At 38.1% G+C, this 13,738-nt stretch overlaps 1 protein-coding gene across 1 annotated transcript in view; it reads right to left on the bottom strand.

Moving 5' to 3' along the window:
• EPS8 (epidermal growth factor receptor pathway substrate 8) overlaps window positions 1-13,738 on the bottom strand; it is a 782,257-nt gene that overhangs the window by 440,646 nt on the left and 327,873 nt on the right. The window contains exon 9 of the mRNA XM_053719136.1: window positions 4,536-4,570. Within this exon, the coding sequence (XP_053575111.1) occupies window positions 4,536-4,570 (35 nt within the window). The remainder of the gene's footprint in view (window positions 1-4,535; window positions 4,571-13,738) is intronic.

The raw sequence follows: 13,738 nt of genomic DNA, 5'->3' as shown, positions 1-13,738 counted from the left end.
ATCATACTGGTGCTGAAAGCATTTGTATAAACACATGAAACAAGGATAAGATATAATAATCATACTGGTGCTGAAAGCATTTGTATAAACATGTGAAACAAGGATAAGATATAATAATCATACTGGTGCTGAAATCATTTGTATAAACACGTGAAACAAGGATAAGATATAATAATCATACTGGTGCTGAAAGCATTTGTATAAACACGTGAAACAAGGATAAGATATAACAATCATACTGGTGCTGAAAGCATTTATATAAACACGTGAAACAAGGATAAGATATAATAATCATACTGGTGCTGAAAGCATTTGTATAAACACGTGAAACAAGGATAAGATATAATAATCATACTGCTGCTGAAAGCATTTGTATAAACACGTGAAACAAGGATAAGATATAATAATCATACTGGTGCTCAAAGCATTTGTATAAACACGTGAAACAAGGATAAGATATAATAATCATACTGGTGCTGAAAGCATTTGTATAAACACGTGAAACAAGGATAAGCTATAATAATCATACTGGTGCTGAAATCATTTGTATAAACAAGTGAAACAAGGATAAGATATAATAATCATACTGGTGCTGAAAGCATTTGTATAAACACGTGAAACAAGGATAAGATATAATAATCATACTGGTGCTGAAAGCATTTGTATAAACACGTGAAACAAGGATAAGCTATAATAATCATACTGGTGCTGAAAGCATTTGTATAAACACGTGAAACAAGGATAAGATACAATAATCATACTGGTGCTGAAAGCATTTGTATAAACACGTGAAACAAGGATAAGATACAATAATCATACTGGTGCTGAAAGCATTTGTATAAACACATGAACCAAGGATAAGATATAATAATCATACTGGTGCTGAAAGCATTTATATAATCACGTGAAACAAGGATAAGATATAAAAATCATACTGGCGCTGAAAGCATTTATATAAACACGTGAAACACGGATAAGATATAATAATCATACTGGTGCTGAAATCATTTGTATAAACACGTGAAACAAGGATAAGCTATAATAATCATACTGGTGCTGAAAGCATTTGTATAAACACGTGAAACAAGGATAAGATACAATAATCATACTGGTGCTGAAAGCATTTGTATAAACACGTGAAACAAGGATAAGATATAACAATCATACTGGTGCTGAAAGCATTTGTATAAACACGTGAAACAAGGATAAGATATAATAATCATACTGGTGCTGAAAGCATTTATATAAATACATGAAACAAGGATAAGCTATAATCATACTGGTGCTGAAAGCATTTGTATAAACACGTGAAACAAGGATAAGATATAATAATCATACTGGTGCTGAAAGCATTTGTATAAACACGTGAAACAAGGATAAGATATAATAATCATACTGGTGCTGAAAGCATTTGTATAAACACGTGAAACAAGGATAAGATATAATAATCATACTGGTGCTGAAAGCATTTATATAAACACGTGAAACAAGGATAAGCTATAATCATACTGGTGCTGAAAGCATTTGTATAAACACGTGAAACAAGGATAAGATATAATAATCATAATGTTGCTGAAAGCCTTTGTATAAACACGTGAAACACGGATAAGCTATAATAATCATACTGGTGCTGAAAGCATTTATATAAACACGTGAAACAAGGATAAGCTATAATAATCATACTGGAGCTGAAAGCATTTGTATAAACACATGAAACAAGGATAAGATATAATAATCATACTGGTGCTGAAAGCATTTGTATAAACACGTGAAACAAGGATAAGATATAATAATCTTACTGGTGCTGAAAGCATTTATATAAACACGTGAAACAAGGATAAGATATAATAATCATACTGGTGCTGAAAGCATTTATATAAACACGTGAAACAAGGATAAGCTATAATCATACTGGTGCTGAAAGCATTTGTATAAACACGTGAAACAAGGATAAGATATAATAATCATACTGGTGCTGAAAGCATTTGTATAAACACGTGAAACAAGGATAAGCTATAATCATACTGGTGCTGAAAGCATTTGTATAAACACGTGAAACAAGGATAAGATATAATAATCATACTGGTGCTGAAAGCATTTGTATAAACACGTGAAACAAGGATAAGATATAATAATCATACTGGTGCTGAAAGCATTTATATAAACACGTGAAACAAGGATAAGATATAATAATCATACTGGTGCTGAAAGCATTTGTATAAACACATGAAACAAGGATAAGATACAATAATCATACTGGTGCTGAAATCATTTGTATAAACACATGAAACAAGGATAAGATATAATAATCATAGTGGTGCTGAAAGCATTTGTATAAACACGTGAAACAAGGATAAGATATAATAATCATACTGGTGCTGAAATCATTTGTATAAACAAGTGAAACAAGGATAAGATATAATAATCATACTGGTGCTGAAAGCATTTATATAAACACGTGAAACAAGGATAAGATATAATAATCATACAGGTGCTGAAAGCATTTGTATAAACACGTGAAACAAGGATAAGCTATAATCATACTGGTGCTGAAATCATTTGTATAAACACGTGAAACAAGGACAAGATATAATAATCCTACTGGTGCTGAAAGCATTTGTATAAACACGTGAAACAAGGATAACATATAATAATCATACTGGTGCTGAAAGCATTTGTATAAACACATGAAACAAGGATAAGATATAATAATCATACTGGTGCTGAAAGCATTTGTATAAACACGTGAAACAAGGATAAGATATAATAATCATAGTGGTGCTGAAAGCATTTGTATAAACACGTGAAACAAGGATAAGATATAATAATCCTACTGGTGCTGAAAGCATTTGTATAAACACGTGAAACAAGGATAAGCTATAATCATACTGGTGCTGAAAGCATTTGTATAAACACATGAAACAAAGATAAGATATAATAATCATACTGGTGCTGAAAGCATTTATATAAACACGTGAAACAAGGATAAGATATAATAATCATACTGGTGCTGAAAGCATTTATATAAACACGTGAAACAAGGATAAGATATAATAATCATACTGGTGCTGAAAGCATTTGTATAAACATGTGAAACAAGGATAAGATATAATAATCATACTGGTGCTGAAAGCATTTGTATACACACGTGAAACAAGGATAAGATATAATAATCATAGTGGTGCTGAAAGTATTTATATAAACACGTGAAACAAGGATAAGATATAATAATCATACTGGTGCTGAAATCATTTGTATAAACACGTGAAACAAGGATAAGCTATAATCATACTGGTGCTGAAAGCATTTGTATAAACACGTGAAACAAGGATAAGCTATAATCATACTGGTGCTGAAAGCATTTGTATAAACACGTGAAACAAGGATAAGCTATAATAATCATACTGGTGCTGAAAGCATTTGTATAAACACATGAAATAAGAATAAGATATAATAATCATACTGGTGCTGAAAGCATTTGTATAAACACGTGAAACAAGGATAAGCTATAATAATCATACTGGTGCTGAAAGCATTTGTATAAACACGTGAAACAAGGATAAGATATAATAATCATACTGGTGCTGAAAGCATTTGTATAAACACGTGAAACAAGGATAAGCTATAATCATACTGGTGCTGAAAGCATTTGTATAAACACATGAAATAAGAATAAGATATAATAATCATACTGGTGCTGAAATCATTTGTATAAACAAGTGAAACAAGGATAAGATATAATAATCATACTGGTGCTGAAAGCATTTGTATAAACACGTGAAACAAGGATAAGATATAATAATCATACTGGTGCTGAAATCATTTGTATAAACAAGTGAAACAAGGATAAGATATAATAATCATACTGGTGCTGAAAGCATTTGTATAAACACGTGAAACAAGGATAATATATAATCATACTGGTGCTGAAAGCATTTATATAAACACGTGAAACAAGGATAAGATATAATAATCATACTGGTGCTGAAAGCATTTATATAAACACGTGAAACAAGGATAAGCTATAATAATCATACTGGTGCTGAAAGCATTTATATAAACACATGAAACAAGGATAAGATATAATAATCATACTGGTGCTGAAAGCATTTGTATAAACACGTGAAACAAGGATAAGATATAATAATCATACTGGTGCTGAAAGCATTTATATAAACACATGAAACAAGGATAAGATATAATAATCATACTGGTGCTGAAAGCATTTGTATAAACACGTGAAACACGGATAAGATATAATAATCATACTGGTGCTGAAAGCATTTGTATAAACACGTGAAACAAGGATAAGAGTCAGAATGAAGCAGTATTATATTCAATAGTGATCTCATTATTCTGTATACTATTGACCACCATGGAAAAAACTCTGAATTTTTACCATATCAGACAAATTCTCCACAGTGCTACCAAGCAATGATGTTGCCTATATGCATGAGGGTTGTTTAACAGCCACTAATGCTCCCCCCTGGTCCTAAATGGGGCCTCCCTTATATAAATTGTTACCAAATACGTACCCTTCTGATGGTGGGTATTCCCGGATGCTGGAGTACTGAAAGACAAAGAAACAAAAGCATTTGGTCATCAATAAAGACTAACGGTGCATTTTTTGTATCAGGTGACTTGAAGAATTATGATGTCAGAAGATACAATGATAACAATATAGAGTAGCCAACTCTTGGCCCATCGTAGATGTGGACAATGTGTTAACAAATGAGTTCTCTATGCAAAGTGTCTTTACTAGAGTTTTTTACGCTTAATCATGCACAAATGTAATTTTAATCAATTTTCCAATTTACTTTTATCACCAATTTTGCTTTGTTTTCTTGGTATTCTTAGCTGAAAGCCATATAGATGACATTGTGCTCATGCACGTGGAGTCAGCACTGATTGGCTAAAATTCAAGTCTGTCAATAAAATTGAAATAAGGGGGCAATCTGCAGATGTTTAGATACAAGGTAATTACAGGGGTAAAAAGTGTATTAATGTAACTGAGATAAGGGGCAGTCTGCAGAGATTTAGATACAAGGTAATTACAGGGATAAAAAGTGTATTAATGTAACTGAGATAAGGGGCAGTCTGCAGAGATTTAGATACAAGGTAATTACAGGGATAAAAAGTGTATTAATGTAACTGAGATAAGGGGCAGATTGCAGAGGCTTAGATACAAAGTAATCACAGGGGTAAAAAGTGTATTAATATAACTGTATTATGCAAAGCTGGGGAATGGATAATAAAGGAATTATCTATCTTGTTAAACAATAACAATTCTGGTGTAGACTGTCCCTTTAACTCTCCTAATCATCAAAGTCTAGAATTCTTGTTCCTATGTAATAAGCTTCCATAAGCAAGGTCAAGTAAAATGCTCTAGTATAAACAATTTATGGGCCATATGCACCAAATAGGCTGGTTTTGCGTTGGTCTATTTCACAAACAGTACAACTTGTCTATACTGCAAAATAAATGAGATATTCAATATCAAATCCTAACGTCATACCTACATATAAAACATTTATATCAGTTTTAGGAATGTTATTGAAGGCAGAAACTGAACTGAATTACTTGTTTTGTATATCCCTGACCTGTTGCTGAAAAAGCTACCAGAGATTGGTTCTGTCTTTCACTTATTGCTATTTTGCAAGTTCAAGGTAATCTGTTAAGTGATAATGATGTGAAAAACACAATTTAACATGAGGTTCAAACAAAGGAACACAGTACTCAAAAAATGATCGCTCTTCTATATGAAATGAAAGGGCAGCATTTACACACAGAGAACTTCCTACTGATAGGTATGAATGGTCAGCTAGTGAGAATTGTACGCAACTAATAAAGCTGTATTTGTTTCAAATTACATTTAAAGCATTTTTTTTTTTCATTTTAAGGGAAAGAAATCAAGTTTAAATGCTTTTAGATATAACTATAATATGCGGTATGTGCATGTGAATTTGTATGAATATATATATATATAACAACAATTAAAATTATGGGGAGGCGAAAAGTGAGTTTAAAATCCTCCACTAAATACAAAATATAGAGAAAATAACTCATTGTGTAAACCATTTACAAATCTAAACAAGTCAGAAGACTTGCTTTAAACCCAGAAACTCTCTGATTACACTGTTTCCAGTGCAGCAAAGGAATCTGGGTAAGATATGCAAATGAGGTTCACAATGACTCACCTTTTTACTTTTAGCCTGCTTTTTAAGACAGACTTCCCTTTATGCCATAGCACTGCTGCATTACACAGCTTTTATGCTTAGCTAGGGTTAGTACAGTGATTCAGACCAATCCCAGGACAGCTGTTTCGTGGTTATTGCCACTCATCAGCTGGGAGTAGGTTAAATCACTGCTTGGTAAAGTTAATTTCTGGGGGAAATTCAACAACAATTAAAATTATGGGGAGGTGAGTCATTGTGAACCTCATTTGCATATCTTACCCAGATTCCTTTGCTGCATTGGAAACAGCGTAGTCAGAGAGTTTCTGGGTTTAAAGCAAGTCTTCTGACTTGTTTAGATTTGTAAATGGTTTACACAATGAGTTATTTTCTCTATATTTTGTATTTAGTGGAGGATTTTAAACCCACTTTTCGCCTCCCCATAATTTTAATTGTTGTTGAATTTCCCCCAGAAATGAACTTTACCAAGCAGTGATTTAACCTACTCCCAGCTGATGAGTGGCAATAACCACGAAACAGCTGTCCTGGGATTGGTCTAAATCACTGTACTAACCCTAGCTAAGCATAAAAGCTGTGTAATGCAGCAGTGCTATGGCGTAAAGGGAAGTCTGTCTTAAAAAGCAGGCTAAAAGTAAAAAGGTGAGTCATTGTGAACCTCATTTGCATATCTTACCCAGATTCCTTTGCTGCATTGGAAACAGCGTAATCAGAGAGTTTCTGGGTTTAAAGCAAGTCTTCTGACTTGTTTAGATTTGTAAATGGTTAACACAATGAGTTATTTTCTCTATATTTTATATACATATATATACAGACACACACACATTATATATATATATATATATATATATATACACACACACATTATATATATATATATATATATATATATATATACACACACACACACACATATATATATATATATATAACAAAATTTATGTAAGAACTTACCTGATAAATTCATTTCTTTCATATTGGCAAGAGTCCATGAGCTAGTGACGTATGGGATATACAATCCTACCAGGAGGGGCAAAGTTTCCCAAACCTCAAAATGCCTATAACTACACCCCTCACCACACCCACAATTCAGTTTAATGAATAGCCAAGTAGTGGGGTGATAAAGAAAGGAGTAAAAAGCATCAACAAAGGAATTTGGAAATAATTGTGCTTTATACAAAAAATCATAACCACCATAAAAAAGGGGGTGGGCCTCATGGACTCTTGCCAATATGAAAGAAATTAATTTATCAGGTAAGTTCTTACATAAATTATGTTTTCTTTCATGTAATTGGCAAGAGTCCATGAGCTAGTGATGTATGGGATAGCAATACCCAAGATGTGGAGTCTTCCACTCAAGAGTCACTAGAGAGGGAGGTATAAAAATAAACAACAGCCGGGGGGGGGGGGCGGAGCCAGCCATTGTCGGATATGGCTGCACATTAATGAAGCTCCTTATTAATAGGCACTTCCCAAACATGTTTTAAGCTGTTATTAAGTGCTAATCAATACTCCAGAGCCACATCTAAACCTGTGTAACATGATCCACAAGAGGATACAACTTCGGTTCTTGTGCACCTTGGAGCAGCAGAGATACAGCAAAACATGTGAGCGGAGGTTATTAGGCCTTGGGATGTGGCGCACAACCTAATTACAGAGGTGGAGAGGATACAAACAACAACAGAGGCAAGTAGAATGTAGTGAAAACACATTCCTCTCGCCATCTAGGCGATCTACCCCACAGCCTCACATACAACATACTGAGCCGCTCCAGTGGCATTTAGCACCTTTGAGGGGTGAGGGCGAGAAGAATCTGGGAGGAATACTATGATGTAATATCCCCAATATCGGTAACACTTAAGGGAAAGCCTGCCATAATAAATATACGCTGCAAAGCGTTTCATTACCTAAAGATACGTTATTTGCATATCAAGAAAGATAAACAGGAGGGTACTGCATAGTGAAGGGGAAGCTGTGGTAGAAAATAAAGGAGGAAAGGAAACAATAGAAACAGGGTATTATATTACACAAGCGGTTACCCCATGATAAACATTTCCACGACCAGATGTTACAAAACATAAGCAAAGTCAAGTTTGCTATTACAGCAGCGGGCAAGTAGATAGTAATAGACAGCTGTTTATTAAAATTCTCAAGGATTGAAAGGGACATAGGAGTCAACTATCGTTTCAGTCTCTGTAACACCTTACTACAGCGTACCCCGCACCCACAACAAAATGGCGTCTAAAAGGCCCTCTAAGCAGGACAAAACTGGTAAGCAGCAGGCAACTCCAGCAACCAAGCTGAATAACTTTTTTAAAGTACTTGAAACTGCAGAAGCCACAACCACCCCTTCGCAAGATCCAGATAATGCACAATCAGATACGGAATCTTCAGATACAGGGTTATATACTAAAGAGCCTCTCACGAGAGCAGACATAGACAATCTGTCAGGGTTTTTTCCACTGTTGTGTTTGCCATGTGCTGCTGGCAGCCATTTTACTTTTACTCATCTCTCTTGCTGACTTTGGTGCATTGTGGGGGATGCTGCTCACTTCCTGTACTTCCTTTTATGGCCAGACTGGTGTGCATCATCCACGTGAGACAGGATGCAGTCTCAGAATTGTGATGTCATCACTTATTATTTAAAGGGCCTCTCTTCAGTATGCTTTGTCGTGGTCTCTGCAATGTATTTCCACTTGTCTTCAGAAACCAGTTAAATTCTTGGGCACTTCTTCAGTATCTCAATTGCCAGAGGAGTACCGAGAGTTCCTAGACGTTTTTGACAAGGTGCGTGCCGGTACGTTGCCTCCTCACAAGTCTTACGATTGTGCCATAGACCTGCAACCCGGAGCCATTCCTCCTCGGGGCCGAGTTTACCCTCTGTCTGTTGCAGAGAATTGTGCTATGGAGGAGTATGTTTCTGATGCTCTGTCGTGGGGGATCATCCGCAAATCCTGCTCTCCTGCAGGGGCTGGCTTCTTATTTGTTAAGAAAAAGGGTGGCGAGTTAAGACCATGCATCGATTATAGGGGTCTTAATCGTCTTACCATTAAGAATGCTTACCCTATTCCGCTCATTACGGAACTCTTTGACCGCCTCAAGGGAGCTACGGTCTTTACTAAGCTTGATTTGAGAGAAGCGTACAATCTCGTTAGGATCAAGGAGGGCCACGAATGGAAAACAGCATTTAACACCAGGAGCGGGCATTATGAGTATCTTGTAATGCCCTTTGGCCTATGTAATGCTCCTGCTGTTTTCCAGGAATTTATTAATGATGTCCTACGAGATATGCTGCAACAGTGTGTTGTGGTGTACTTAGACGACATCCTCATACACTCGCCCACACTTGAGGCTCATCGTTCTGATGTTACACGGGTTCTTCAGAGACTATGTGAGAACGGCCTGTTTTGTAAACTTGAGAAATGTGAGTTCCATCAGACTCAAGTAACCTTCCTAGGTTATGTTATATCCGTTGCAGGGTTCTCCATGGATCCTAACAAGTTATTTGCAGTTCTGCAGTGGCCTCGCCCAGTTGGTCTTCGGTCTATTCAACGTTTTTTGGGGTTCGCCAATTACTATAGAAAGTTTATTAAAAACTTTTCTTCCTTCGTCAAACCTATCACAGACATGACCCGTAAAGAGAATGATCCACTCCATTGGTCACCTACTGCCATTAAGGCCTTTGATAGTCTTAAGACTGCCTTTGCTGCTGTTCCAGTTCTGGCTCATCCTAACCCTGTCCTGCCTTTCGTTCTTGAGGTTGATGCGTCTGAGACTGGAGTAGGTGCTCTCTTGTCTCAACATCCTACACCTGATGGTTCCTTGCCTCCATGTGGTTTCTTCTCTAAGAAATTGTCTCCAGCGGAGTGCAATTATGAAATTGGCGACAGGGAATTGCTCAAAGAATGGAGGCATCTTCTCGAGGGTACTAGCGTGCCAGTGCTCATTCTTACTGACCACAAGAATTTAATTTATCTATCTGAAGCAAAACGTTTGTCGCCCCAACAGGCCAGATGGGCGCTATTTTTGTCTCAGTTTAATTATGTGGTCTCCTACCTGCCTGGTAGTAAGAATGTTAGGGCTGATGCCCTCTCTCGACAATTTTCACCTCTGTCTAAGGAGGAGTCTGTACCTACTCCAGTTATACCTCCTGATCATATTTTGGCTACCATACGTACTAATTTGACTTCTCCCTTGGGGGAGGAGATCCTGGCTGCACAAGCCAATGCACCTCCTGAGAAACCTAGTGGTAAGTGTTTTGTTCCTGAGAATCTTTGAACTAAACTTTTGCACACTTACCACTATCCTAAAGCTGCAGGTCACCCAGGCAAGAACCAAATGATTTGGTCTGTCTCTCGACAATTCTGGTGGCCAGGTCTTCGTTCTGATGTTGCTGCGTATGTTGCCTCCTGCTCAGTTTGTGCACAGAATAAGACTCCTCAACGTCTTCCTGTGGGTCTTCTTCAACCTATTGCTAATGGTGAGTGTCCTTGGACACATCTTTCCATGGACTTCATTGTCGAGCTCCCTGTTTCCAATGGCAATACTGTTATCCTTATGGTGGTTGACCGTTTTTCTAAAATGTCACATTGCATTCCCTTGAAGAAGTTACCTACCGCTCAGGAGCTTGCTTTAATTTTTGCCCGTGAGGTCTTCCGTTTACATGGGTTACAAAAGGAGATAGTGTCGGACCGGGGTAGCCAGTTTGTCTCCAGATTTTGGCGTTCCTTTTGTGCTCAAATGGGGATGCAGCTCTCCTTCTCCTCGGCATATCAGCCTCAATCCAATGGGGCTGCAGAACGGTCTAGTCAAGCTCTGGAACAGTTCTTCCGTTGCTATGTCTCAGATCACCACAATAATTGGTCTGAACTGTTACCTTGGGCAGAGTTTGCTCGTAATAGTGCTATTAATGCTTCCTCCAAGTTATCCCCGTTCATGGCGAATTATGGGTTTCAACCATCCTTGTTGCCCGATTCATTCATGTCTCAGGGTATTCCGGCTTTGGAGGAGCATCTCCGGCAACTCCGTTTCACGTGGGTGCAGATTCAGGATTGCCTTCATCGTTCTATGCAGCGCCAAAAGTTCCAGGCTGATCGTAGGCGTCTGCCTGCACCTTACTACCAAGTTGGTGAGAGAGTTTGGCTGTCCTCCCGCAACTTGAACCTTCGTGTGCTTTCCAATAAACTGGCTCCCCGTTATGTTGGTCCTTTTCGAATACTCCGACGGGTCAATCCTGTGGCCTAAGCTCTTGACCTTCCTCCTGCAATGCACATCTCCAATGTTTTTCATGTCTCCCTCTTATAACCATTGGTTTATAATCGGTTTACCACTGTGTTGCCTCGTCCCCATCCTATCATTGTTGACAACCATGAGGAGTATGAGGTCAGCAGCATTATTGACTCTCTTATGTCCAGGGGCCGCGTACAGTATTTGGTTCATTGGAGGGGCTACGGTCCAGAGAAGCGTTCTTGGGTTCCCTCCTCTGATGTTCATGCTCCCACCCTCCTCCGTGCCTTCCATGCCCGTTTCCCCAATAAGCCTTTTGCCCTCCCGCGGGGGAGGGGTCATTGAGGGGAGGGTATTGTCAGGGTTTTTTCCTGACTTGTTTGCCATGTGCTGCTGGCAGCCATTATACTCACCTCTCTTGCTGACTTTGGTGCATTCTGGGAGATGCTGCTCACTTCCTGTACTTCCTTTTATGGCCAGACTGGTTTACATCATCCATGTGAGACAGGATGCAGTCTCAGAATTGTGATGTCATCTCTTATTATTTAAAGGGCCTCTGTTCAGTATGCTTTGCCCTTGCGTTGTCTCAGACCTGTTTGTGAGAGCTCCTGTGTATTACCTGGCTGTCTGTTGTCCCTCCTGGTTCCTGATCCCTGGCTTGTTCCTGACTCTGCTGTTCTCCTTATTCCTGATTCCGGCTCGTCTGACTACTCGCTTTGGCTCCTGACTCGGCTTGTCTGACTACCAGCTCTAGTTTTGACTCCTGGCTTGTTATTTGACTTGTGGACTTTTTATTATTTTTTGCTATTAATAAAGGTGTGATTATTTTTGCACTTCTCGTCTCAGTCTGATTCCTGGCACCCTGACACAATCTACCAACAAAGGCAGACTTTGCCTCCCTCATAGCACAAGTGGGGAAAATGATTAAGGATGGCCTCAAGGAGGTTAAGAAAGACATCTCTGAACTGGGGGAGAGAGTTGTACACTTGGAAGATGACTTGGAACATGTTCAGAGAGATACAGATCTACAAAATAGAACCCTGGAAGCACAGGACTCAATAATTCAGCAAATGCAGGTTCAATTAGAAGACCTAGACAACAGAGGATGCCGCAGTAACATCAGGGTCTGTGGTGTCCCCGAAAAAATGACAACACAGCAGATTTCTCAATATCTACAGAGTTTATTTCAGTTTATCCTGCAGACACCAGACCCTCCCATCATGCATATAGAAAGAGCACACCGGGCTCTTAGGCCAAAACTGCTTGAGGGAAAACCTCCTAGAGACATTATACTCAAATTTCAGTCATTTAATGACAAAGAAAAAGTAATGGAGGCTTCCAGGAAGATGCGACAAATTTCTCATGGTGGAGATAACATACAAATATATGCTGATCTGAGCACTATCACCTTGAACATAAGGAGGGAAGCTAGATATCTCACTCTACATCTGCAGGACTTGAAAATACCGTATAGATGGGGTTTCCCATTTTTCATAAAAGTAATCCATAGCTCTTCAATAGCCATATACAAATCTCCAGAGGACCTGAAGGAATTTTGTAAACAACTAAATATACCGGAGCCCTCATTACCCAGACTGGATGGCTCTGCACCACAGCAGTCACCAAACCATCCCACTGATCCGAAACCTCAAAGGAACTCGTGGAATAGAGTCAACAGGAAAAGGCAGCAACCAGCCTCCAGTGCTACTGATGCAGATTCTAATTTGACATGAAGCTGGAGGGAAGCGCAAGAATTTGCTATATAGGTCTTCTGTGGAAAATCTTATGATAGTTGGCATCCGCTGGACATTTTGACCATGCATAAGGTACCCCTTTTGAGGTACTGGAAGTGTGAGTATGAACCCCTTTGGTTTGCAATGGACTGCAATGCAGACCCATATCCTACTAGGACTTACCTTTCTTCTTCTTGACCAATGTTTATAATTGTTTAGAATTGTTGAAAAGTCAATATGCACTGTATACACTCTATTTTAGGAAGTTGCTGATACTCTCATGTTTGTAGTTGTAAGCGAACAGGGCAGTATACCCTACCAATACATGTATTGTATATGTATTTATGCAATTGTTTTGTTTTTATTTGATGTTCATTTGTTTATCATTGTTTTGGTTATCTTGTTAGAGTCTCTAGTCTATAAAACCACTAAATGCATCAAAGTATATCAGGAGCCGTATAGAACATCACAGGTATTGTTGGGTGGGCCCCTTTATAATGGAACAATTAGCCGACAATTTAGTCCTAGATGGCAGCAATGACAGACACCAGACATATTAAACTCATAACCCAGAATGCTAAGGGCCTG

Source organism: Bombina bombina, chromosome 6, assembly GCF_027579735.1.
Source record: "Bombina bombina isolate aBomBom1 chromosome 6, aBomBom1.pri, whole genome shotgun sequence".
NCBI classification, from domain to species: Eukaryota; Metazoa; Chordata; class Amphibia; order Anura; family Bombinatoridae; genus Bombina; species Bombina bombina.
Note: the sequence above shows the minus strand (reverse complement) of the source record. Positions and strands in the feature narration are given on the sequence as shown.